Genomic DNA, 27,257 nt, shown 5'->3' on the forward strand with positions numbered 1-27,257 from the left:
GGCCGGGGCTCTGCGGCAGCCCCACGCGCGGATTCAAAAACGCCGGCGTTGGGCTCAGCCAATCAACGCCGGGATGTTTAACTCGGCAGCCAATGGAGAACAAGCGGAAGCCACCCGGGCCAGGGGCGGGGCCGGGCTAATCTGTGAGCCCGCAAAGTCTGACATGTCCGCGGGGGGAAGGGAGACGCTCTCGGTTGCCGGGAGACGCAGCCTGGCCATGGCGCAGCTGCACGAGCGCTTCGGCCTCGCCCCGCGGTGGGACCGGGCGGGGCCGGCCCCGGCCGGTGAGCGCGGGATGCGGCTTCCCCGGCGCCTGCTGCCGCCCTGTGCACAGGCGGGGCTGGACCCGCCACCCTCGCGGCGCCCCCCGCCCCGCTCCGCTCCGCTCACCGCCGCCTCTCTCCGCAGCTCCTGCCGTCGCCAGGAAGCCGATGTCTGGGCACGACGCCGTGGAGGAGCCGGTAGACGGTGAGGGCCCCGCGGCCGGTCTCTGCGCCGGGGCGCCCGGGCCCGAGGAGGTCTCTGCGGCGGGGCACTGCCAGCTGCTCCATGCAACTCCCCGCCCGGCCTGAGCCAGGCGCCTGAGCGCATGCGCAGCTTCCTCCGCATGTAATCCGTTGCTCTGATTAAGCCGTGGCTTCCTGCGTCCGAGCTCGCGCGCGGGAGCGGAGTGCAGGTGCTCTCGTGGGGCCTGACCTCTGTAGTCTCCTGTTCTAATTGCTTATACGACTGCCGTGTTTAACAGGTCTTTTTAATTGACTTGAACAATACAGAAGCAGCAAGCCCTATACTCAAGCTACCCTGTACTGAAAAGCATTATGTATTCCTGTGATCTTTTCTCTGGGAAGCTTTCCTTGTTTATCACAGGCTTTTGACATAATCCCTTGCACTCCACAACTGCTTGTTCTTTGCCCTGGAAAACCCACTCCAGCTTAATACCAAGATATAAACTGGTAAAAATCCCCTGCTCCCATTGCTGTATTTCCTTGGGACATGTTGGCAACTTACCAAAACATTTGAACATGAACATCCTAAAGACAGGCTCACATCTGCCTGGAACTGGCAGTAGCTAACAGCATACTAGAAACCCCTGCAAGCACTTGCATGTAGCAGTGGACTATCGATGGCCCCAGTCTTCTAAGAGAATAGAACTAAAATTGTTTTGAAAGAGCAATTAGTGACCGACTTTCAGTTATAAATGAATATAGCCAGTGCCTCTTGTTTATGCCAGTAGAGCATAAACTCTTCCATTGGGTCATACACAATCTGCACATAGTTTTTCTTGTTTCTTTAGATTGATTTAAAACTATCCCTTAGCCTCTGTATTAATTTATTGTTTTTGTTTTTATCCATCAGCCAAGTTTCTGAATCTCATTCACCATGCAGCTTTGGAGCCAACAAAGAAATACTCAGAGCCACAAACAGAGAGCCAGGAAATTGGCTGGACCACCACACCCTTGGTGAGTGGAGTTCCATAAAAAAGGATCAGCTCATTCTAGGCCTTGGGCAGTAGCATGACTTCGGGAGGGTGAGCAAGCCCTAGCCCTGGGTGCCAACTTAAAAATAGTGCTAGAATCATCTCCACCCCACAAGAGCCCATGCCCTGGCCACAAAAATAGGCCCAGGGACTTGTTTTTGCAGCAGTACTAGGCGCAGATACTGCTGCTGCTGTAAGAATAACGGCCACCAACCATGCTATAAGACTCCTGCCCCCCTCTGCTCTCAGAACTCCCTGCTCAACAGCACCTTCCCATTCACCTTCCCCATGCTCTCTGTTACCATCACTTTGGGGTGTGCTCATTTATTAAGAATCCATTTCTAGTGTCTTTGTAATTTTATCAATGTGTTAGTTATGTTCTGTATGGAGCTGTATCTCTCCTTTCTGCAAGTCCTACCTCCAATGGAACTATCTTGCAGGACTCAGTTTCAATGGGGCTGGGTTTCTCTAACCACCAAATTAGACAGACAGACAGACAGACAGACAGACCATGGCTGGCCTGACCTGGTTTAATTGAGTATTTGGGAAAACCTAGCTCAAGTTTAACTAATTCAGGTTCAGAAAGCTATGCCTAGAAAGAAGGAGAAAGAGAGAGCAAGAGCTGGGATCTTACTGTTCCAAGGCATTTGGGTGGTTTGTTGACAGGTAAAGTTCCTAGCACAATAGCTGAAGGTTAAACAGGCGACCAAAAGAGACCATCTATTTGTCCCAGATTCTCGAGAACAACAGCAGAGAGATTTTTCCCTCTTGAAGCACACTGGTTGCTGCTTTACTGCTTTCTTATACTCTTAGAGTCTTCAAAGCATTCTTTTTATTATGTAAATCAAGAGGACCCAAGCCATAACTGACAGAGAAAATCCTGTTATATAAACAGTTTCAATTTAAATTAATTACCTTTTTCAGTGACAAGGGGTTATCTGGTTTGGAACATCTCAAAAAACTGATTAACAACCAGGAAAAACATCAAGTTTTAAGGAGTAACCAGACACCTAGGACCCAGCTTGAAATCGTTATGAATATAGAAGATATACTAGAAAGGCTTCTCAGATGGCCTAGCTATACTTGCACTGTGAAGTCAGCATCAGTATTTTGTATTTTACCTGTTGTGAATAAGCCTCATCTTAGCATAACTTTCAGATCTTACTGTAGTCTTTTAACATACTTAAGGGGATTGATTACTTGCAGTATTCATAAACTTTGCGGGGAGGACTTCCACCAGTCATCCCAGGAAAAGTATGACAGCATTTGTGGCCAGGGCTCCAAAGGGCTGGATGTTGTGATGAATCCTTAACCGTTGTTCAAATGTCGCCCATACCCTCTCTGATTCAGTCTCTTGCCTCAGCATTCTCTAACTCAGCAACTGAGTTGTAGTCAATCAAGTTTAAATAGGCTTCCCATACTGGGACTGGAGAATATACGGCCCGAGATGTCTATTAAACTTTTCTTCTGCTTAGTTCTGGTTAGATGAGGTGTGTGGGGTGGGGTGGGAAATTGAAAAAGTCCTTTGTAAGTCCAGCAAGCTGGGTTCCAGGGCACCCTCAGATAACATCTCCCACAGGGTGTGCCCAGGTCTCAAACCCTGCTTGTTATGCCTCTGGCCCTGAAACTCTTCAGTGCCTCTCTCTGGCTGAGGAATATACATAGAGCAAAAACTTCAGGGCTCCTCAGAGGGGTAGTCATGTGCATGACAGAGTAGAAATGATAGGATCCCCTCCCCTCCCCCATCATGTCTCAAAATGTTCATGCAACTACATCAAAAAGATGGAATTTCAACTCTGAGTGTATCACTGCCACCCAGCACAATAAATTAAAGAAACAAGAAAAAGAAGCAACAGCTGTCAGGTAATAAAGTTATAAGTATGTGTAGAAGAATGTGGTACCCTGCCTCAGCCTTCAATTAAGTGGGAAGAAGGAACAAAGAAATTAATAATCAGCCTAAGATCTATCCCAGGCAGAATTTTCCAAATAATGATGAAAATACCCAAGGAAAAAAATGAATAATCTTGAAAACATCTGTTTATTTAAAAAGTTATATCTTACAAAAGCAGTCGTTTTAATCATGCTGGCTGATTGAGCAGATGTAATACCAAAGTTCCCTGAAGACTCCTGGTTTTCTAAATCTCCCAATTAGCTAAAGAAGGGTACAATTGAAAAAAGTTTGTTTTAGAATTGAAGATAGGATTGACAGGTGGATGTTAAAAGTTCTTGCTACTGAGAAGGAAAAATTACCAGTAAATACTCAAGCATTCACAGTGTGCCTTTTTTCCTCAATTGCTCAAGACTGCCAGCCTATTACTTCATGGGATACAAGAGACACTGAAACGTGGTGGGACTCAACGCATGACTGGGCAGTGAATGTCAAGGGCTATAGGCTGTATAGGAGGGACAGATTAAGAAGGAAAGGTGGAGGTGTGGCGCTCTACATTACGGAGGAATACCCATCCTCATCAATTAACAAAGAATCAGAGGAAGGGCACTCTGAAGTCCTTTGGATTAGAATACAAGGCAGTGGAGGGGCAAGAGACTTAACAGTGGGGGTCTACTACAGACCTCCCAACCAAGGGGAAGAGCTCAACCAGGAATTCTTAGGTCACTAATGGAGGTAGTGAAGGCTAAGGATGTGGTAGTCATGGGGGACCTGAATTTCCCGGACATCTGCTGGGAAGAGCAGTCAGTCAGGTCTGACCACTCACGTAGGTTCTTAGCCAGGATGCAGGATCTACATTGAACCCAGGAGGTGCACAGCCCCACCAGGGGAGATGCCTTGCTGGACCTGGTGCTGGCCACGGGAGATGACCTGGTGAGGGGGTTGCAGGTGCTCGACCACCTGGGCGACAGTGATCATCACCTGCTGGAATTCACCATCCAGCGCAAGATAGCAAAAGCTTACAGCAAGGCAGCAGCCCTAGATTTCAGGAGGGCAAACTTCAGTGAGCTAAGGAGAATAGCTGGGGAAGCACTGAGGTCCCAGAGGGGAGGGGAGCCAGGTGTCCAAGAAGAGTGGTCGCTCCTTAATGAGACAATCCTCCAAGGCCAGAGGGAGGTAATCCCAATGCGGATCAAAGGAAGCAGGAGGGCACACAAGCACCCATGGCTCACCAAAAGCATCTGGGAACATCTCCTAGCTAAAAGGGAGGCATACACCCAGTGGAAAGGAGGGGCCATCACTAGGGATGACTATACTGCAGTTGCTCAGGGATGTAGGGGCGTGGTCAGGAAGGCCAAGCCAGAGATGGAACTGGTACTAGCTTCCCAGATTAAGGACAACAAGAAGTCCTTCTTTAAATACATAAGGGGTAAAAAGAAGGTTCCGGGTAATATGGGGCCCCTGCAGGACATGTTAGGAAATTTGGTCGTCACACCAGACGACAAAGCAAACATATTTAACAGTTGCTTTACCTCCATTTTCCTAAGCAGGGACCAGAACAGTCACCCCCCACTCGGCCCCAGGGGAGGCACACCTAGGTCAAGGGTTAGTGAGGAACTAGTTAGGGACCTTCTGGAGGAATTGGATGTATTCATGTCAGCCAGTCCAAACGATTTCCACCCTAGAGTACTAAGGGAATTGGCTGAGGTCATTGCAGGACCCCTGGCATGGCTGTACGAGCATTCGTCGTGCTCTGGTGTGGTGCCAGAGGACTGGAAGAGGGCCAATGTGGTTCCCATCTTCAAAAAGGGGAAGAAGGAGGACCTGGGAAACTGTAGGCCAGTTAGTCTTACCTCGATCCTGGGCAAGCTTTTTTAAAAAATTATTCTGGCATATATCCATGAGGGGCCAGCAGGGGAGGTCATGCTTAGGGGCAACCAACACGGGTTCATTACTGGCAGGTCTTGTCAGACCAACCTGGTGGTCTTCTATGATCAGATCACCAAATCATTAGATGCAGGGGTAGCAGTGGACATAGTCTTCCTGGACTTTCGGAAGGCCTTCGACACTCTCACCCTGTTCTCATTAACAAACTGGGGAACTGTGGTGTTGACACCCACACAGTCAACTGGCTCGCCAACTGGCTGGAGGGCCGCACCCAGAGAATGGTGGTGGATGGGTCATTTTTTACCTGGAGGGATGTGGGCAGTGGGGTCCCCCAGGGCTCGGTCCTCGGGCTCACTTTGTTCAACATCTTCATCAGTGACTTGGACGAGGGGGTAAAAAGCACCCTGTTCAAATTTGCTGATGACACTAAGATGTGGGGGGATGTGGGCACGCTAGAAGGGAGAAATAGGCTGCAATCGGACCTAGACAGGTTACAGGGGTGGGTGGATGAGAATAGGATGGGATTCAACACTGACAGGTGCAAAGTGATGCACCGGGGGAAGAACAACCGGCACCATACCTACAGGTTGGGGAATTCCCTTCCCATCAGCACAGAGGCAGAAAAGGATCTTGGAGTCATCATTGATGCCAAGATGAACATGGGCCGGCAGTGTGGGGATGCAGTCAGGAAGGCCAACCGTACCTTGAAATGCATCCACAGATGCATCTCGAGCAGGTCCAAAGAGGGGATCCTGCCCCTCTATGCGGCACTGGTCAGGCCACAGCTGGAGTACTGCATCCAGTTCTGGGCACCGCACTTCCAAGAGGGATGTGGACAACATGGAGAAGGTCCAGAGGAGGCCACTCACATGATCAGGGGACAGCAGGGCAGGCCTTATGATGAGAGGCTACAGAACCTAAACCTGTTCAGCCTCTAGAAGAGAAGGCTGAGGGGGGGATCTAGTGACCTGTTACAAATTAGTCGGAGGGGGGGGATCAGCAGGCACTGGGGAAGTCCCTGTTCCCCCAAGCACTGCCAGGAGTGACCAGGAATAACGGTCACAAGCTGGCAGAGGGTAGATTTAGGCTAGATATCAGGAGGTGCTACCTCACAGTCAGGGTGGCTAGGATCTGGAAGCAACTTCCAAGAGAAGCGGTGCTGGCCCCTACCCTGGGGTCTTTAAGAGGAGGTTAGATGAACACCTTGCTGGGGTCATCTGACCCCAGTACTCTTTCCTGCTATGGCAGGGGTCAGACTAGATGATCTACTCAGGTCCCTTCCGACCCTAGAAACTACGAAACTATGACACCAAAAAGCCAAATCTTTGTGCAGCTTCCCAGTAGGGTGTCCCCTTATAGATTCATAGATGCTAGGGTCGGAAGGGACCCCAATAGATCATCGAGTCCGACCCCCTGCATAAGCAGGAAAGAGTGCTCGGCCTACATTACCCCAGCTAGATACACATCTAGCCTTCGCTTGAAGACCCCCAGGGTAGGGGAGAGCACCACCTCCCTTGGGAGCCCGTTCCAGACCTTGGCCACTCGAACTGTGAAGAAGTTCCTCCTAATATCCAATCTAAATCTGCTCTCTTCTAGCTTGTGGCCATTATTTCTTGTAACCCCTGGGGGGGCCTTGGTGAATAAATACTCACCAATTCCCTTCTGTGCCCCCCTGATGAACTTATAGGCAGCCACCAGGTCGCCTCTCAACCTTCTCTTGCGGAATCTGAAAAGGTCCAGTTTCTCTAGTCTCTCCTTGTAGGGCTTGGCCTGCAGGCCCTTAACCATACGAGTGGCCCTTCTCTGGACCCTCTCCAGATTATCCGCATCCTTCGTGAAGTGCGGCGCCCAGAATTGCACGCAGTACTCCAGCTGCGGTCTGACCAGCACCCGATAGAGGGGAAGTATCACCTCCTTGGACCTATTTGTCATGCATCTGCTGATGCACGATAAAGTGCCATTGGCTTTTCTGATGGTTTCGTCACACTGCCGACTCATGTTCATCTTGGAGTCCACTAGGACTCCAAGATCCCTTTCCACTTCCGTGCCACCCAGCAGGTCATTTCCTAGGCTGTAGGTGTGCTGGACATTTTTCCTCCCTAGATGCAGCACTTTGCATTTCTCCTTGTTGAACTGCATTCTGTTGTTTTCTGCCCACTTGTCTAACCTGTCCAGGTCTGCTTGCAGCTGCTCCCTGCCCTCCGGCGTGTCCACTTCGCCCCATAGCTTAGTGTCATCTGCAAACTTGGACAGAGTACATTTCACTCCCTCATCCAAGTCGCTGATGAAGACATTAAAGAGTATCAGTCCAAGGACCGAGCCCTGCGGGACCCCACTGCCCACACCCTTCCAGGTCGAAACCGACCCATCCACCACGACTCTCTGGGTGCGACCCTCCAGCCAATTCTCCACCCACCGGACTGTGCAGTCATCCAAGTCACAGCCCCTTAACTTGTTCACCAGTATGGGGTGGGATACCGTATCAAAGGCCTTCCTGAAGTCCAAGTATACGACATCCACCCCTCCTCCTGCGTCGAGGCGTTTTGTAACCTGGTCATAAAAAGAGACTAGATTGGTCAGGCACGATCTGCCTGCCACGAACCCATGCTGGTTTCCCCTCAGCATAACTTGCCCTGCTGGGCTCTCACAAATGTGAGCCTTGATAATTTTTTCAAAGACTTTGCCAAGGATGGAGGTGAGACTAACTGGCCTATAGTTGCCCGGGTCCTCCTTCCTCCCCTTCTTGAAAATGGGAACCACATTGGCCCTTTTCCAGTCCTCCGGGACTTGATCCGTGGGCCACGAGCGTTCAAATATTCCCGCCAGTGGCTCTGCAATGATGTCGGCCAGTGCCTTCAGTACCCTCAGATGGAGGTCATCCGGGCCTGCCGACTTAAAGGCATCCAGTTCTTCCAAGTGACCCTGCCCCACCTCAGGGTCCACGCATGGAAGTCTGGTGCCTTGCTGCTGCCTCCCTACACTCCCAGTGAGAGACTTGTCATGCCTCTCGCTTAGGAACACTGAGGCGAAGAACTCGTTGAGGAGTTCAGCCTTGTCCCCTCTGTCCGTCACCAATTGTTTCTGCCCATTTAGCAGAGGTTCTATTCCTCCCTGGGCCTTCCTTTTACTCCCTATATATCTAAAAAACAATTTCTTATTGTCTTTTACTTGGGTTGCCATCCTCAGCTCCATGGTAGCTTTGGCCTGTCTAACTGCCTCCCAACAAGCACGAGCAGAAGAGGTATATTCCTCTTTGGTGATCTCTCCCTGTTTCCACTTTTTATGTGCTCCCCTTTTGGCCCTTAGTCTGCCCTGGATTTCTCTGGTCAGCCAGGGAAGCCTCCTGGCCCCTTTCCCTCTTTTACCTCTCATGGGGATCGTCTCGCTTTGTGCTCGAAGGATAGTTTCCTTAAGGCACAGCCACCCTTCTTGGGCTCCCATCATTTCAAAACTACTACTCTGTAGTGCGTCCTTCACTAATCACCTGAGTTCACTGAAATCAGCTTTCCTAAAGTCCAGCACGTTCACCCTACTAGTTACCTTACCCACTCGACGCCTTATGTTGAATTGTATTTTTAGGTGATCACTGTCCCCCAGATGGCTACCGATCTGTAGGTCCCCTACTATGTCATCCCCCGTTGCCAATACCAGATCCAGTAAGGCATTCCCCCTAGTGGGACCATGTACCTCCTGCGTCAGGTGGAGGTCCTGAACACAGGTTAGAAACCTGCGTGAGCGGTGGGACTTTGCTGTCTGTGTCTCCCAACAGATGTCCGGGTAGTTTAGGTCCCCCATGACCACCGCCTCTTTAGCTTTTATGGTCTCCGAGAGTTGCCTCAGGAGCCCCAAATCTATTTCTTCCCCTTGATGTGGGGGTCTGTAGCAGACCCCTACCACCAAATCCTTTTCTCCTTGCCCCCCATTTAGCCTAACCCACAGTCCTTCTACTTCCTCATCCTTTGATTCTGTCTTGATGAGGGTTGATGTATATTGCTCCTTAACATAGAGCGCAACCCCTCCCCCCTTTTTCCCCACCCTGTCCTTTCTGTACAATCTATAGCCCTCGATATGTACCGCCCAGTCATGGGATGAATCCCACCAGGTTTCCGTCAGCCCCACTAAGTCATAGGCGTTTAGTGCAACCAGGAGCGCTAGTTCATCCTGCTTGTTCCCCATGCTCCTAGCATTAGTATATAGGCACTTGAGCCCTGCGACTGGTGCCTTTGCTGCCCCCCGCTCCAAGTCCCAAAGGGCTCTTTGTCTCTTACCTTCTCGTTCCTTACCTGTGCCGTATTGCTGTCCACCCCGTCTTTCATGTTCCCAAAGCTCTCTTTCTTCAGGCTGGGCTGTCCTTGTTGGTGCCACCTGGTTTGGTGGTCCACAGCTTCCCCCGCCCTCATCTTCCCCTCCCCCAACGAGCCTAGTTTAAAGCCCGCTGGAGGAGATCCGCCAACCTGTAAGAAAACACACGCTTACCTTTGGGGGACAGGTGAAGCCCATCCCAGCTGAGCATGTCCCTCGTTGTAATGTGTGGGTCATTGTCCAGGAAGCCGAAGCCTGCCTCGAGACACCACTGCCGAAGCCGCCAGTTGGTCTCTCGGATGCAGTTCTCATGCCGTCTGCCGCATCCGTTCACTGGTAGGATGGAAGAGAATACCACCTGTGCACCGAATTCCCTCAGCACGCCGCCCAGAGCCTGGTAGTCAGCCATCAGGTGATCGGGCGTTCTCCTGGCCGCATCATTAGTACCCACATGGACAAGGACCATGGGGTAGTAATCGGTGGGCTTGATCTTGGCCTGGATTACCTCCGTCACATCCCGAATCTTAGCTCCAGGCAGGCAGTAGACCTCTCGTGCTGAAGGGTCCTGGCGACAAACGGGCCCTTCCGCACCTCTCAGGATGGAATCGCCTATGACGAGCACGTGTCTCCTCCTCTTCTGGGTCCTCTCGGATCTCTTGATCTGTTTGGAGTGTGAAGAATGTGGCGTTCCTTCCTGCCCAAGGGTTTCCTCCTCCCTTTCCATCTCCTGCAGAGTCGCCAAGGCCTCGTACCTGTTCTCCAGTCGGACTGGAGAAGCTGGTACCTGCTCGCTGCGAGCTGCTCTGGTCCTGGCTGTGACCGTCTGCCACTCTGCTGTGGAGGTCCTTCCCTGGGCTGCTTCTTCCTTGGGTGCCTGGTCCTGCAGGGAAAGGAAATAACTGTCAATTTCCTCCTCCGCCTCCCTGATCCCCCTCAGCCTGCTAACCTCCTCCCGGAGCTCCCTCACCTGTGCCTCCAGAGCCCTAAGCCGGGCACCTGCCGGACAGGTGTGGGGGCTCCCAATCTCTGCCTCCCCCAGCCCTGCTGGGGATCCCCCGCAGGCCAGGAGGTAGGGGGACATCAGCTCCCCCATGGGCTCAGTCTGGGTGGAGGCCTCAGACCAGCCCCGGTTAGCCTTGTCCCCCCGGGCAGAGGCCCTAGCAGCACTCCTCGTAGACACCATTCTAAGCTGCTGTTTGTAGACCTGTGTGGTGTCTACGTCCTACCCGTACAGGAGTCCCACTCCTGGCCCTCCCGGCCCGCCCGCTGGCGTGAACGCCTGCACAAATGCCGGCGCGCTCTGTTCGCGCTGCGCGGCTCCCTACCGGCTCAGCTATATGGGACCCGGGGGGCTTCCCCTCCGGATCCGGCTCAGCTGTGCCAAGGCCCTCCGCCCCACTTACGTTCGGGGGATCAGCTGCTGCTGCCCCCACTGCCGATTCCTCTGCTGCTGCTGCTGCTGCTGCTGCCGCCACCGCCGCTGCCTCCGGTCAGAAGTTAGTTATGGGGCACACGTGCGTGCGGGACACACGTGTGCCTGATTCCTCTCCTTCCCGCTGCTGCTTCCCACTGCTGCTTCTCCCAGGATACCTTATGTTTTACCTTAAATAACAGCACTCCTTTAACTTACCTTGCCTACAAAAGGTGCCAGACTTGGACAATCTTTGGAGTAATGGGGGACAAATCTCATCCTGTGGATTCCGACACAGTGCAAGTCAACTCATATGGCTTCCTGGCTACTGGCGACTCTCCTCTGGGTGCTACAAGTTCCAACTGGGATGGTCGAAAGGATCTTACCAAAAGAGAATGAAGGTTTGGTCCTTTGAGGCAGAGGACCGGGAAACTAAAAATGAGTTTAGCTACCTCCATGCTATATGCATTAGACAAGTGGCAGGTCATTTTGTTTAATTAAAAAAGTAGGTTTGTATTTCTAATATAAGAAAGAGGAAATGCAGCAGTGAGATGATTAGCAGAGAGCATTACATACTGAAGAGATAATAGAAAAAGCCTGAGAATTTTAGAAATGAGACATGGGAGCCTAGAAAGATGCATGCTGCAAGTAGGAGAGACAGATAAAAGTCTTGAAAAGAGGTGAATTAAGATCAGCTATATACAGAGGAAAAAAACAGATCCTCTTCACTCCATATTCCTACACATCCTCATGGTCAGTGTTACTGGCCTGAGTGCTCCTTTTAATCCTCTGTACCAGAGATAGGCAACCCCCAGCACACATGCCAAATAGCGGCATGTGCAACTGGGCATGCCAGGAGGTGTACAAGGAAGCTATTTAAACAAAACATTTTTAAGTTGCTTCTTCAGGTTCTCCAGAACAGCCACAGGTCCCAGCTCTAGAGCTCGTGCTGTGCCTGGTGGGCACAGAGGCCAAGCCCAGATGGGCAGGGTAGCTGTGGGAGGTGGGGGCTGCCCCAGGGCTCTGCAGACTTGGGCTGCAGCAGGTGGTTGGGGGGTGCCCAGTGGCACTCAGGGTGGGGCCTGGCCCAACTCATGCAGCTTTGTGAAGATGGGCTGCAACCACCCTGCCTGCAAAGGGATGGTGCCTGGCTGGGGCAGGAGGCAGGGCTTGCAGGGGGCACTCCCAGCTCCAGGCTTAGTCTCCCTGCACGTGAGCGGGGCAGAGCCATCCCCAGCGCAAGGGCCTGGCTATGGGGCATAGCCACAGGAGACCCCTGGGCCCCTGCTCAGGACTCAGCTGGCTGGGAGCCTCCAGCACAGCGACTCTCTGCAGTGTCTGCCTGAGCCCCAGAGGTGGGCAAGGCCAGGGCTTGGGCAGGCACAAGGGAGGGTCATTGTGCAGGTGGGAGAGCCAGGAAGGGACAGCACCAGGGCTGGGTACTCAGGGAAGGGTCCTGGCAGCAAGGGGGCAGGCCGGCGCCGCCAGGCTCTTGGGAAGGCGGCAGCTGGAGAGCAGGGGCTGGGCGGGAACCAGGAGCTGCCCTGGAGCTTCAGAGGCTCAGGTGGGTGGGGGTACCCAGCAGCACCAGGGTGAGGCCTGGCCTGGCCCACACAGTTCCGTGGAGCTGGGCCACAGCTGCTCTGGCCATGAGGGGACACCGCCTGGGCAGGACAGAAGGATGGGCCCAAAACTAGGCTCTGGGGGGCTCCCAGCTCTGGCCTTAGCCTCCCTGTGTGCTAGGTACCACGTGGTGGGACCACGTTACTAGAAGGGGAAACAAAAGATACCTCTACAGCTGAGCACATCTGAACTGAGGTCTAGGACACCATGATGCCATTTTTTATAGAATCACTTTGAAGTGCAGTTTACAAAAACATTTCAGTTCCTTTTTTGTAAAGCCCAGCACCCACATCCTAGTAGAACCCACCAGTAAATCTAGGACTTGCCATGCAGGCTCTTGGTTCATCACATTTGATTTCCTTATCCTAATGGTGATCAGCTGATACCCTGAAGCAGCATTATGGTCATGAGGCAAGAGTCCTGGTGCACTTTCAGAAAACTCTAGACAACAACAGCAGCCAATAATTTTACGGGTCCTTGTTTTTAGCAGGGAGCATCTACTAGACTGTGTGTGCTTGGATTTCATCTCATTTCTGCAGATCAACACAGACCGCGCTGACCGCAGGCTCTACTTCCCACGCCAGAAGAGTGAGATCACGAAGTACATGGAAGCCATGTGGCGCCTGAAGGAACACAGCGAAAATATGCAGTAGGGTGATAGTACAAGCACTGCTTTGCGAGGCAGGCAGGTGGGTGCTGACTGGGGTTTCTACACAATGTTCTGCCTCCTTGTGCCATGTGTAGTCTTATTGATTTCTGGGAAGGAGGAATCCTTGTCTGGCCAGACCTGTAAGTTGATTATGGTTACAAAATAAACCTGTTTGGAAGTGTAACATTTATCACTTAATGTTCCCACCCAAGAGTGGCTGTACTAAGAACCTGAAAGGGACTGCAGTTTTTGTCAGGCTCTTGCGTTGTCACCACACAAGGCAGCATTTCCCATTTAACCCAGAGGATTCCAGGCACTGATAAGGGACAGCTGTGAGAAGAGATAGCTTAAAGAGACAATGGGATTAGGTTTCAAGCCCCTCCTACAACAAACTGAAGATGCAGTGGAATCCAGAAGAGTTGTGTGCAAATTGTTTAATGAGCTCACCAATGCCAGGCTAAAAGGCTTAAGTAGAAGAAAAAACGAATCCCTGAAAGAAACAGACAGTGTTCCCCATCTTGCACTTCAATGCTTCAAGAAGAATGCTCTTTGCACTCCTATGCAGCAAAAGAACCTTTCCCTGCTGCGAAGCAGTATCTATCCTGCTCGGCTCTTCATTTTCTGCCTCATCTTTTTGCCAGGTCTCTTCTGTAAAGGAGAAGAGACAGCAGACAAGTTCAGATTGCTGGCTATGCCCCTGAAACTTGCTAAGAGCAATACAGCATAAGAGGGAGGGGGGCAACCAACAACAGGGTAGGATAAACACTGCACATGCTCAGACACCCACAAGATCTTCTTGGCCACAGAACTTGTCCTTTCTGCGTGAGCAGCCTTGTCTGCAACCAGTGAAGCTCAATCCCCAAATGTGCAGCCTATCTTCCCACATCCAGTATTTAGGTGCCAGGCTCACAGCAGACACAGCTCTCCCTGTGCAGCCTGAGCTCAGTGCTGCCCCTCCCTCCCGACCCCTGGGCTGTTAGTCCACAGCACATTTCTCACTCACATTGAAGCCCTTCTTCCCAGCTTTCCCAGAGACTTTGTTATGGGCCACCTTTGCCCGGAAGCTGGACACATCATCATGACTCTCGCGTGTGTTCCACTTTGAGCCTTTTTTCTTACCACCAAACCCAAACTTCTGGTTCTTGTAGCGTCGCTTGGCGTTTGGCCTGAAACAGAAACAGCTAGTCACTGACAGAGCCCCTCTTCACCAAGTCCCAAAAGGCACACAGGATCTGTGGAGAAACTTCCTATCAGTTCACTCCTGGCAGCACGGCCACACCCTGGATAAACTAACCTCAGACTAACATGGCTAACTACCTCTCTCCACATCCTAGTTGTCATTTTCTGATGTCCTATGTCTTCTCATTGAAAAAAAGCCCAAAATTCACTCAAGGCACTGCTCCATCCAGTCCATAACTAGCTTGTCCCCTCCATAAGGGAAGGCTGGAAGCAGTAATGTCTCCCTAGGGAGCAAAGAACAGAAAAAAAGACTCTTCTGGCCTCTTCAGTGCCCCTATCCCAGAAAACAACTGGGCTGAGCACTCTCCTGCAAAGCACTTCCACACAAGACTGGGCAGCTACCAATTCCTGATGCATCCCTGGCCCCCACCTCCAATCATACCCTTTCTTTACTCTTTGACCTCCAGCTCCTTCCTTCTTCCCCCGAGGTGGTGGATGCTCTCCATCCAGGAAATCCAACTTGTCAGAGAGGCCTGTAGAAACAAGAGCAGAGTGGCTGTGTAGCTGCTATCACTAAACAAGGCATAGAGGAGTTTCCAGTGTGAACAAGAGTCACAGCTTCAAACAAAAACAGCATTAGGCTCTCTGAACAAGGAAGCCATTGTGCTGCTGCAGATAACCCTCCCCACTCAGTGACACCATCTTTCAGCTCATCCTCCAGTGCGGATCAGTAACACCCTGCATGTACAGCACTCTGTTCTCTCCTGTCTGACTGTCCCCACTCTCCCAACCTTCTAAAGATCCATGGTTTCACCTTTCTGGTATTTCTTGACTGCATTCAGCATCGTTGCTTTCTCCTTCTGCCTCTTCTGTAGAACCTCTATTTGCACCTGCAATAAGAGACCGAATACAAGCTTTGCTCCCTCCTGTACATCCAACACTCCCCGTGAGGACTTCACTTTCCAAGTGCTCTTCCTCTTTACCCATCCAAGCAGCAGCTGGTCTTGGTCCCTGGTCTTGCCACACTAAGAGTAAGACCCTCTTACTCTATCAGATTCTTCTCTCACCTTTTTGCCATATTTTCTTAGTGCACGGAGCTGCTTTGCTTTCTCAGACTTCTCCATTGCTGCCTGTTTACTCCTAAGCTTCTGTCGGATCTAATTAGGAAAATAACAAGACTTATGCAGAGGGAGCTAAAAGAATAGCACTGCTCCTAAAAATATGTAGCAAGTGTTTAAGCTGTACAATATTTATAAAATACCCAGGAGCCTCCTAAGGCTACCACCTAGACAAAGTGCCACAGTGTGATATGCAGTACACCTTCCTCACTTTCCATTAGGGTTAATAACTCAAGCTGAGTATGCTCAGAAGCACTGGAAGCCCCTTCCTCCCCATCCTCAAGCAATTACAAGCTTCCTGGTTTTAGTTAATGATGCAATTTTCAATTAATCCAAAGTTCAGAGAGATTCCAACACTGATTTATAGGGAAATCCCCGTAAAATACATGGTGAGGCATAAGTAAAGTTTTGCTGTTCACAAGGGAAAAGGTACCAGTAACAGTAAGAAACAACTCATCTACACAGTGACATTGCTGTTCCCCTAGACCAATGATCAGGGCTTCAGGAAGATACTACCAGGCCATCAAAATACTAAGAAAAGACCTGTGCCTCATTTACCACACACGTCAAGTCTTTCAACATAAATACCATTTTTTCCTCTTTTCCCCAGTCAGACTCTAGCTTAAAATATCTGACCTAACTTAGTCATTCCTCTGTAGGACAAAGAAAATACAAGGTCCAACTTTGGACTAAGATTACAACATCCATAACAGCCCACCTACATTCATTATACATGCACTTTAAGTCCATTAACATTTTTAAGACTGCCTGCCAAACGAAAGTAGGAGTATACCTGTTACCTAGTTATATACAAACAGTGACTGAACCAATTAATAGAGAATCTAATTTAAATATACCATCTATTTAAGGGCAAAAGGAGCACAGGGAGAGCACTTATCCTATGCATTTGCAGAAATGAGTACAATAAACAAGGGCCCAGACCCTATGAAACTTGCTTCCTTTACATATAAGTCCCACCTGATACCTGACACTTCCACTGAAGAACAATGAGACATTTAATGAAACTGAAAGATCACAATGTTCACACTGTTAAAGGAATTTCTTTTCTAACTGCACAGCATGTCGCTGGCCTGTAGCACTTGTTGCAACAAAGCAGAAAGCACAAGTTTAGAAGGATTCATAATTAAATGGATAAGAATGTCCAGCTAACAGTAAGACAGCAGCCATTATGGAAAAAATATTAAGTTGGCGTGCTTCAGAGTTAGGTACTAGTTAATTAGAGAAGTCCTCTATTTGGAAATTAACATCTGTGGAACAATAAGAAGCATATACATATGCACGGTAAACAGTACTTCAAAGACCCCCAGAGGTTGGTATTGTAACATGGTGCATGGCCCAGGGCCTGGAGCCCAGCTGCATGGGGTTAGAGGGCAATAGGTTGCCTGCTTAGGAGCTCTGGGCCAGCTGACAGGGTGGACTAGCTGGCCCTGGAGGAAGTTAATAGCTCCCAGAGAGATGATGCTGGACAGGAGGGAAGCTGAAAAGAAAGGCAACACTGATGCACTGCGATGAAGCCCTTACCCTGGATAGGAGAAGTGGGGAGGGGATTTTGTTATTCTGTTTAGTTTGAGGAAGGCTGTATTCTAGGCCTAGCTAAAAGTAACAACCCGCTACTGCTATATATTAGGTATCCCAATGAAAATACAGTGGATATTGAACCAAGTTGTTGCAAACACCTATTAAACATTAAACATGATTATGGCTACCAGGGAGAATCTAACAACAGGCTTCAAATAAGCACAGTATAACAGAGAAAGCAATCAGAAGCCAGCAGTAAAATCTAACCCTTACAAGCAGGGACTAGCAGAGAAGCCCTGTTCTGACCCCTGAGCATGGGACACTCCAAAAATAATATTTACTTCCATCTCTTTCCCCTGGCAATGCCATCATCTGAAGAGAGGCTCCTAAGTGTTGCTGAATACAATACAGGTTACACAACCATTCAGTGAGTAAAAAGGCAATGTGTTAGTTGTAAAAACAGTGGAAATACCTTTTGTGCAAGATGCGAAACTCAGTGTCAGTATATCTTATAGGCCTGAAGCCATAGCTGAGCAGGGTACTATTTACACGAGTAACAGGTATTCGGTCAACACTTCCTTAAGGCAGGGGTGTCAAACTCATTCAGCCTGGGTGTGGGAACAGTCTGTGGGATGCAGCCATTAGTCTGGTCTGGTGTGGGTGCTGCATGCAGCCTGTGCCCTGGACTGGTCATGCATGGTGCTTGCAGCATATCAGCTTCTGTCCCCCATGCCACACGCAACATGTGCTGGCCCTGGCCTAGTGTATGACAGTGCATGGGACCAGTCTGAGATGCACACTACACACAGCACGTGAGGCCAGTCTGGGGCACATGCTGCAAGTGGTGCCTGCACTGAACCAGCACTGCACACTGGATCTGACACAGGAGGCTGGTCTGTGGCCCTGATCTGGACCAGCCCCAGCTCAGTGCACAGAGCCAGTCCATGCTAGTGCCATATGAAGCACATGTCCCATACTACAGCCTGTGCCAGACAGGCTCAGTGCACAGGGCCAGGATGTGCTGCATGTAGGCAGGTGGCACTGCAGGCCAAATGATATGACTCTGTGTGCCAAGTGATATAAATCCTTCCTGCTTTCAGACACAGGCTCACCCCTGACAGGCGTTAGGAAGACGCTAGCCCTATGGATGGGCTATTTCAGGACACGCCACTACGGAGCATTCTCTCACTGTTTACCTGAAGCCTCTGACACAGGCCATTGTCAAAGCTATGCAGCTGAATGAGATGGACTACAGGTCCTCTCAACAACTGAGTTCAGACCATATATCACTTACTGTATATTAAGATGAATCACAGTTTGTACCAAGATGTCTAGGCCCTCTGTGTAGCATACAAAGGAAGGAAAAATCATTCTGACTTCATACCTTCTGCATCTGTTGGTCAGTTTTAGCCATCTCTGCAAAGTAATCATCTGGCCTTCTAGTGGGAACTTTGAGGTGATGTAGTTGAGGCAAAGCAGTCAGCACTGCTGCCTGAGCCTGATGGTAGCTGGGAAGACAGGAAGACAGCAGTTTAGGGCATGACAAGTACAAGCTGTATGGTAAGTAGCAGGCAGGGATAACAGGCATTCTGCTTATATTAGGTATCTATGCCAGACAAATAAACATTAAATCCCTCAGAATGTCAGAGTGATGTTAACACTGCAGCTTTAAGAACCCCCAAAAGTAGTTAAGGTGACAACAACAACCTTAACTCATAGAATCATAGAAGTAGGGTTGGAAGGGACCTTGTAGATCTTCAAGTCCAACCCCCTGCCTGGGCAGGAGAAAAAAACTGGACTTAAATGAGTCCAGCCAGGTAGGCATCAAGCCTCTTCTTAAAGACTCCCAGGGTAGGAGCCAGCACCACTTCCCTTGGAAGCTGGTTCCAGATCCTAGCCGCCCTAACTATGAAGTAGTTCTTGTGGATGTCTAATCTAAACCTACTCTCCAACAACTTGTGTCCATTATTCCTTGTTATGCTGGGGGGCACTAGGGAAAACAGTGTCTCCCCCAAACCCTTCTGGTCCCCCCTAGTGAGTTTATAGACAGTCACCAGGTCCCCCCTCAGCCTTCTCTTGCAAAGGCTGAACAGGTTTAGGTCCCACAGTCCTTCATTGTAGGGTCTGCCCTGTTGTCCCCAGATCATGCAGGTGGCCCTCCTCTGGACCCTTTGAATATTGTCCACATCGTTCCTGAAATGGGGCGCACAGAACTGGACACAGTACTCCCGCTGTGGCCTGACCAGCGTCGCATAGAGGGGGAGGATCACCTCCTGGGCTCTACTTGAGATGCACCTGTGGATGCACGACAAGGTCCGGTTAGCCCTGCCAACCGTGACCTCGCATTGTCGGCCCGTGTTCATCTTGGAGTCAGTAATGACTTCAAGATCCCTTTCTGCCTCCGTGCTCTCAGGAAGGGAGTTTCCCATTCTATAAGTGTGCTGCTGGTTCCTACTGCCTAAGTGCAGCACCCTGCACTTGTCAGTATTGAAACGCATCCTGTTAATGTTAGCCCATTCCTGTAACCTATCCAGATCTTGCTGCAATCTTTCCCTCCCTACTAGCGTGCTCACCTCACACCAAATTTTGGTATCATCAGCGAATTTAAGTGGGTTGCTTTTCACCCCATCGTCCAAATCGCTGATGAAGAAATTGAACAGTGCAGGCCCAAAGACCGAGCCCTGGGGGACTCCACTGCCCACTTCCACCCATGTTGAATATGACCCATCCCCCACCACCCTATGAGTATGACCCTTGATCCAATCTGCAATCCATCTGACTGTGTAGGCATCAATGCCACAGTTGCCTAGTTTTTTAATGAGGATGGGGTGAGAGACGGTGTCAAAGGCCTTGCTGAAGTCTAGAAAGACTATGTCCACGGCGACACCTGCATCCATTGCCTTTGTGACCTGATCATAAAAGGCAATCAGGCTGGTCTGACATGACCTGCCCCTAATGAAACCATGCTGGTTGCCCTTAAGCATCATCCCTGAAGCCGGCCCATCACAGATATGCTCCTTGAGGATCTTCTCAAAGAGTTTCCCTAGGACTGAGGTAAGACTGACGGGCCTATAGTTGCCTGGGTTCTCTCTCTTCCCTTTTTTGAAGATGGGGACCACGTTAGCTATCTTCAAATCATCTGGCACACTGAACAGAAATTTCCTATTCCAGCCTAATTAAATACATAGTTTAATTACTTTACAAGTTACATTATAATACACAAGACATATAACAGGTAAAATTACAACAGCATTAAGACCATATCCTAGCAGGAATCTCCATTTTTCCTTTTGTTATGCACTCTAAAATTTAATGTACTTTATGCGGAGGAAAATGCCTACTTAAAACTTAGTTTTGATCTATGCAGCTGGTAGTATTTCCCAAGAGTGTGTTAGTACAGCAGAAGTAAATCTGTTTACAGTGTGCAGTCATCTTGGCACAGGCTAATGTAATCTTACAATTAACACTCGGTGCAGATAATCTGCACTGCCTAGAAAGTTTTCAGACTCAATATTCCTCCCATCCTTGAAACTAAGACCACTAAAAGATTTTGCTGCATTTGTTGCAATGAGACTGTCCCATAGGACTTGCATCCATAGATGCTTCTCGAGCAAATCCCAGGACGTCATTCTCCCCTTGTACTCGGCCTTGGTGAGGCCGCACCTTGAGTACTGCGTCCAGTTTTGGGCTCCACAATTCAAAAAGGATGTGGAGAAGCTTGAGAGAGTCCAGAGGAGAGCCACGCGCATGATCACAGGTCAGGAAAACAGAACTCACGATGACAGGCTAAGAGACATGGGACTCTTTAGCCTGGAAAAGCGTAGGCTCAGGGGTGATCTGATGGCCACCTACAAGTTTATCAGGGGTGACCACCAGGATCTGGGGGAACGTTTGTTCACCAGAGCCCCAAGGGATGACTAGGTCGAACGGTCACAAACTCCTGCAAGACCGTTTCAGGCTAGACATAAGGAAGAATTTCTTTACTGTCCAAGCCCCCAAGGTCTGGAACAGTCTGCCAGCTGAGGTGGTTCAAGCACCTACACTGAACACCTTCAAGAGTAAATTGGATGATTATCTTGCTGGGATCCTATGACCCCAGCTGACTTCCTGCCCTTTGGGCAGGGGGCTGGACTCGATGATCTCCCGAGGTCCCTTCCAGCCCTGATGTCTATGAAGTCTATGAAGAATACAAGTCAGTCGAGGGGAAAGAGATTTAACGGTGGGGGTCTACTATAGACCCCCCAACCACGGGGAAGAGCGAGACCAGGAATTCTTAAGTCAGCTCACAGAGGTAGTTAGGTCAAAGGACGTGGTCATCATCGGTGACCTGAACTTTCCAGACATCTGCTGGCAAGAGCAGTCAGCCAGGTCTGACCACTCACTTAGGTTCCTAGCCAAAATGGAGGACCTCCACCTAACCCAAGAGGTGCACAGCCCCACCAGGGGAGATGCCTTGTTTGACCTGGTGCTGGCCACAAGTGACGACCTGGTGAGGGGGCTGCAGGTGCTCAACCACCTGGGCGACAGCGATCATTGCCTGCTGGAATTCACCATCCAGAGCAACGTGGCAAAGGCCTGCAGCAAGGCAGCAGCCCTAGATTTCAGGACAGTGGACTTCAATGAGCTAAGAAGAATAGTCGGAGAGGCACTGAGGTCCCGGAGGGGAGGGGAGCCAGGTGTCCAAGAAGAGTGGTCGCTCCTTAAGGAGATAATCCTCCAAGCCCAAAGGGAGGTAATCCCAACATGGATCAAAGGCAGCACGAGGGTGCAAAACCCCCCGTGGCTCATCAAAAGCATCCGGGAATGTCCTGTAGCTGGAAGGGAGGGGCCATCATCAGGGAGGATTATACTGCGGTTGCTCAGGGATGCAGGGGCAGTCAGGAAGGCCAAGGTGGAGATGGAACTGGGACTAGCTACCTGGATCAAGGACAAGAAGTCCTTTTTTAAAAAGATAGGGGGCAAAAAGAAGGTACCAGGTAACGTGGGGCCCCTGCAAGATACGCTGGGAAATTTGGTTGTCACACCGGCCGACAAAGCTAACCTACTGAACGATTTCTTTGCCTCCATTTTCCTGAGCAGGGACTGGATCAGCACCCCCATGGGGCCCCCCTCAGGCCCCATGGGAGGCACACCTAGGCCAAAGGTCAGTGAGGATCTAGTCAGGGAACTTCTGGAGGGACTGGATGTATTTAAATCAGCTGGTCTGGACAATCTCCACCCCAGAGCACCGAGGGAATTAGCCGCAGTCATTGCAGGACCCCTGGCACGGCTTTATGAGCACTCGTGGTGCTCTGGTGTGGTGCCAGAGGACTGGAAAAGGGCCAGCGTGGTTCCCATCTTCAAAAAAGGGAGGAAGGAGGACCCAGGAAGCTATAAGCCCGTTAGTCTTACCTCAATCCTAGGTAAGCTTTTTGAGAGAATTATTCTGGCACATGTCCATGAGGGGCCAGCAGAGGGGATTATGCTTAGGGGCAACCAACATGGGTTCATTAGTGGCAGGTCTTGTCAGACCAACCTGGTGGTCTTCTATGATCAGATCACCAAATCATTAGATGCAGGGGTAGCAGTGGACATAGTCTTCCTGGACTTTCGGAAGGCCTTCGACACTCTCACCCCGTTCTCATTAAGAAACTGGGGGACTGTGGCGTCGACACCCACACAGTCAATTGGGTTGCCAACTGGCTGGAGGGCCGCACCCAGAGAGTGGTGGTGGATGGTCATTTTCAACCTGGAGGGATGCGGGCAATGGGGTCCCCCAGGGCTCGGTCCTTGGGCCCGCATTGTTCAACATCTTCATCAGTGATTTGGACCCTGTTCAAATTTGCTGATGACACTAAGATGTGGGGGGGATGTGGGCATGCTAGAAGGGAGGAATAGGCTACAATCGGACCTAGACAGGTTACAGGGATGGGCGGATGATAATAGGATGGGATTCAACACTGACAAGTGCAAGCTGCTGCACCTGGGGTGGAAGAACCAGCACCATACCTACAGGCTGGGGAACTCCCTTCTCATCAGCACAGAGGCAGAAAAGGATCTTGGAGTCATCATTGATGCCAAGATGAACATGGTCCGGCAGTGTGGGGATGAGGTCAGGAAGGCCAACTGTACCTTGTCATGCATCCACAGATGCATCTCAAGCAGGTCCAGGGAGGTGATCCTCCCCCTCTATGTGGCACTGGTCAGGCCACAGCTGGAGTACTGCGTCCAGTTCTGGGCGCCGCACTTCAGGAAGGATGTGGACAGCATGGAGAGGATCCAGAGGGCCACTGGAATGGTCAGGGGGCAGCAGGGCAGGCCCTATGAGGAGAGGCAACGGGACCTGAACCTGTTCAGCCTCCAGAAGAGAAGGTTGAGGGGGGATCTAGTGGCCTGTTACAAACGAGTCAGAGGGGACCAGCAGGCATTGGGGGAGTCCCTGTTCCCCACTGAGCACTACCAAGAGTGACTAGGAATAACGGTCACAAGCTGGCAGAGGGTAAATTCAGGCTAGACATCAGGAGGCGCTACTTCACTGTCGGGGCAGCTAGGATCTGGAACCAACTTCCAAGCGAAGTGGTGCTGGCTCTTACCCTGGGGGTCTTTAAGACGAGGCCAGACAATCACCTTGCTGGGGTCATCTGACCCCAGTACTCTTTCCTGGTATGGCAGGGGTCGGACTAGATGATCTACTCAGGTCCCTTCCAACCCTAATAACTATGAAACTAGGAAACATATGCAGTCACCGAATCAGCCTCAGACCACTGTTTAGAACAGCAGTTTTTAAACTGTTTGAGCCAAGCCCCTCTTTGAGTTACAATTTTGTTTGCGCTCCCCTCATCCCGGAGAAGTACTGCAGCCAGAAACAGAGCACCCTTTATCCCAGCAGCTGTTGCAGCTTGGGTGGCTCCATCTGCTATGGCTCAAGCACCTCCTGCCTTGGCCCCACTGCACCTCTAACCCTAACCCTAACCTCTAACCCTGCACAGGGCTCCTTGCCCCTGCATCCCCCTACAATGCTGCAGCAGCGCCAGCTCCTTGTAAACTTCTTGCCTGTGTGACCCCTCCCTGTGCTGCACCCTACCCCCAACGTTCCTTCATGCCCCCTTGGGGAGGCGCAACACACAGTTTGAAAACTGCTGGTTTCAGGAAATTTTGTACTGCCATCACTGATGTATCCAGGCAGTGTGCAGCCATATTAGGTTTTTGCCCTGGTGGACTGCAAGTGCATTATGATACTAGTCCCACAGGAGACATCACCTCTTACTTACAAGCTCATCTCTCTCTGGAAGTCATCCTCAGGGTCCGGAGAAGCTTTGTCAGGTGTTTGACTCAAGGTGGGACTTATGATGTTTGATGCCTGAGCCAGAGTCACATCCAGCCTTTCCACCCACTCGAGGTGCTGCTTGAATTCAGACAGGCACTGCTTCAAGCCATCCTGGAAAAGAGAACAAGGCTCTGTTAACAGCAAGACAAAACAGATGCTTCCTTCCTAGAATAGCAAAACTAAATGCTTTTGTCACATGTGGCCCTGCCCTCTAAGGACATGGCTCAGACCCTCAGTGCACAATGTTGGCTGCTTCCTCAGGTGATGAGCACTGAGACAGACAAAGGGAGTCTTGTTAAACTTAGATTAAGAAAGCAGGAAAACTACTACAAGAGAGACATAATCAGAGGGGTTGAAATTTGAACAGCACATCGTTTTACTAAACTAAGCTCAAGAGAGGCTGCTGTTAAACTAAAGAGTCCAGATACAGCCTGAGAACCCAGCAGAGAAACAGAGACAGGAACCAAATACAGTTCACATGCGACTTAACTGAAGGACAGGGTGATCATTTTTGACATGTGAGAAAAGAAAGAGCAAGGAAGGAATCTAATGACATCAAGGCAACTTTAGATTGATGAAAAAAGTGAACATGCAACATTCCCAATACTGTTTTGGGGAACTCAGATATTACCATTCTAATCTTATAAAAGCCCAAGTCTGTCTGTCCATAACGCTTTATTCGCACTCTGACTGGCTGACAGAAACAGCCGATCAGAGTGCTCCAAATGTGGGGGAGACCTCCATGATACCGAAGCTGTGCCGAGGACCGAACAGAGGTCTGGTCCTCAGCACCCCACTCCCTGCATGAGGCAGAACAGCAGCAGCATGGGGCGTTAGGTGGTGTGCCAGCCCCCACCCCCATCATTCTGTAGTAGCCAGCAACTCTTTTCAACTGATCCGATAAAATATACTAAGTTTGTCTTGCAAATCTTGTTTCTCTCACCTTTTGAGTGTACATTTTGGAGCAGGGTGGCTCCACTGGCATCTGCCTTTTTCTAGTTATTCCTTTGGTAGCATCTGCTGATCACCTGGGGGTGTGTGGGTGTGACCCCACAGGAAAGGCTGGGCTGCAAGCAGTGGCCCCAGTGACAAGGTTTCCAACCCCTGACTTAGCTTGTTGTGGAGTTTCTCTTCTGGTAAGATACTAGAAACTAAGTGCAGGCAGAGTGTGCTCCACACACTGATTTAGCACATCCCACAGGCTTTCTCCAGAAAGCATTCTAACATATCTTACACTGGTACGAATGAGAGCAGTGCTTCCTAGGCAACTGTATTATGGAGTAACAACATTCACACAGTAATTAGGATGGGCTCTTAATGAAAGCTCATCGTCCAATATTCAGTCCCCAGCTAAACAATCACAAGTGTCGCATAACAACTTAAAATCAGCACTTTAGCCCTGTGGCAACAATAAACATTTTCTACAAAATCTGAAATAAACCCGGTACTCTGCAGACCAGAGCCAAGCTGTGGGACTTAACGTCTTAACATCTAATCCAATCCAGAAAACAGAACCTCTACAAAGCCTGTTATAAGCAGAGCTCTAACAATTTGTAAAGGTCCTCACAGGCCATGAAATATTGAAAGCAGATCTCACCACTCTACACAGCAGCTAAAGTCAATGAGCACCATCAGCTGCAGCACCTCTGCACAACAGGAGTGAACACAGTCAATTCACGGGAACAGGCAGTCACAGCTTGATTTCAGACTAACACAGCCAGTCACATCCATTTGCAGGAGAAGAGGGCTCTGGGGCCAGTAGCACCACATCTATCACAAACACCAGCCTTTGTCACTACACAGCTCTGCAGTGGCTCCCAGAAACATCTCTGAGGTTCCTAATGAATTAAACCTTAAGGGCTTCTCATTTACAATCTCTTTGACTCCTTTGTGTAACCACAGGCAAGATCCCAACCTCCCCCGGCAAGCTCCTCACACCAAGATCTGCAAGGCATGGTACTCACCACGTTGTTCAGGGCCTTCTTTTTCCCTTCAAGCACAATGTTCAACCCAGGTTTCAGGGCACCCCTGGAAAATGCTTCCTGGAGCTGTAGGGAAGAAGAGTGGTCAGGTCCCCCAGCATCTTAAAAGGAAGGTGGGTTGTGTCCCTTGCCTAGGGTCTGACAATCTGGACAGACCAAAGGACCCTCCAGTCAGCAGTACTGAGTCCACTCATCCATACGAGTCCACACCTCTCCAAGCGGGGTGTGAGAGCAAAGACAAGACATGAGGAGGCCACACACCACGCTAACAGCCAAGACGAAAGCACCAGGTGCTAGTGCATTGCAAGCTGCAGCACGGCATGCTCAGTCCCTCTGTCCAGGGCCACACCACAGGCCCCAGCTGAGAACGGCTAGCTCACGAACGAGTCGTGGCATCCCAGAGCGTTACCGCCACTCCAGATTGCCTAGTCCCTGGGGTACTCAGCCTAGGGAACCCCTCGCCCACCTCCTTTCTGGGGCGGCAGGGAGCAATCCTGCCCGCACTGCTCAGCATGAGGCACTTACCTCTCTGTGGGTGACGAGGGATTCCTCCGACTCCGATCCAGACTGATCCTCGAAGTCTGCCATGGTCCTGGGGAGAAGACACGGGGGACGTGCTCTGGCTCGCTCTGCTCCTCACAGCAAGCCCACCCAGGGGCCGGGCGGGGCGGGGGAGAGGTCAACAAACTGCCCTCCTGGCTTGAAGATCGAGGCGGGTCCGAGTGCAGCAGGGCCCCCTGCGGGGAAGAGCCGCCGAGGCAGCAGCAGCTCCCCCGGCGCGCAAGGCTCGGACACGACAGGTATCCCGGAGTCTAGGCCGCCGCCGCGCTCACCTCATGCAGCCACCACTTCCGGCCTGACCCCCGCGCTGTTTCCCTTCCGGGTCACGCTCCAAC

General features: G+C 50.6%; 2 protein-coding genes across 16 annotated transcripts; one reads left to right on the forward strand and one right to left on the reverse strand.

Moving 5' to 3' along the window:
* Positions 1-73: 73 nt before the first annotated feature.
* On the forward strand, positions 74-13,421 carry CFAP144 (cilia and flagella associated protein 144). Its single transcript, XM_090049168.1, has 4 exons — positions 74-284; positions 409-468; positions 1,357-1,460; positions 13,128-13,421. The coding sequence occupies exons 1-4, from the start codon at positions 74-76 to the stop codon at positions 13,239-13,241; spliced, it is 489 nt and encodes a 162-aa protein (XP_089905294.1). The 3' UTR covers positions 13,242-13,421.
* Positions 3,495-27,212, reverse strand: EBNA1BP2 (EBNA1 binding protein 2). 15 transcript variants are annotated; one of them, XR_016442592.1, is made up of 12 exons: positions 26,887-27,212; positions 26,344-26,427; positions 24,324-24,490; positions 18,458-18,581; positions 15,484-15,573; positions 15,231-15,306; positions 14,859-14,949; positions 14,241-14,403; positions 13,685-13,885; positions 10,307-11,346; positions 10,060-10,215; positions 3,495-9,887 (listed from the first exon to the last, which is right to left on the reverse strand). XR_016442592.1 is itself a non-coding variant. In XM_090049163.1 (9 exons), the coding sequence occupies exons 1-9, from the start codon at positions 26,947-26,949 to the stop codon at positions 13,835-13,837; spliced, it is 909 nt and encodes a 302-aa protein (XP_089905289.1). In that variant the 5' UTR covers positions 26,950-27,212; the 3' UTR covers positions 13,657-13,834. The 15 variants fall into 15 exon arrangements, 13 of the variants coding, with proteins under 13 accessions (XP_089905287.1, XP_089905288.1, XP_089905281.1 ...); XM_090049163.1 differs by lacking the exons at positions 3,495-9,887; positions 10,060-10,215; positions 10,307-11,346 and having other exon boundaries at positions 13,657-13,885; XM_090049161.1 differs by lacking the exons at positions 14,241-14,403; positions 14,859-14,949; positions 15,231-15,306; ... (3 more) ...; positions 26,344-26,427; positions 26,887-27,212 and having other exon boundaries at positions 3,495-7,802; positions 9,729-10,434; positions 10,958-11,038; positions 11,185-11,346; positions 13,685-13,828.
* Positions 27,213-27,257: the final 45 nt, after the last annotated feature.

The sequence above is a fragment of the Crocodylus siamensis genome, chromosome 5 (genome assembly GCF_052110815.1).
Source record: "Crocodylus siamensis isolate JL-2025a chromosome 5, ASM5211081v1, whole genome shotgun sequence".
NCBI lineage: Eukaryota > Metazoa > Chordata > Crocodylia > Crocodylidae > Crocodylus > Crocodylus siamensis.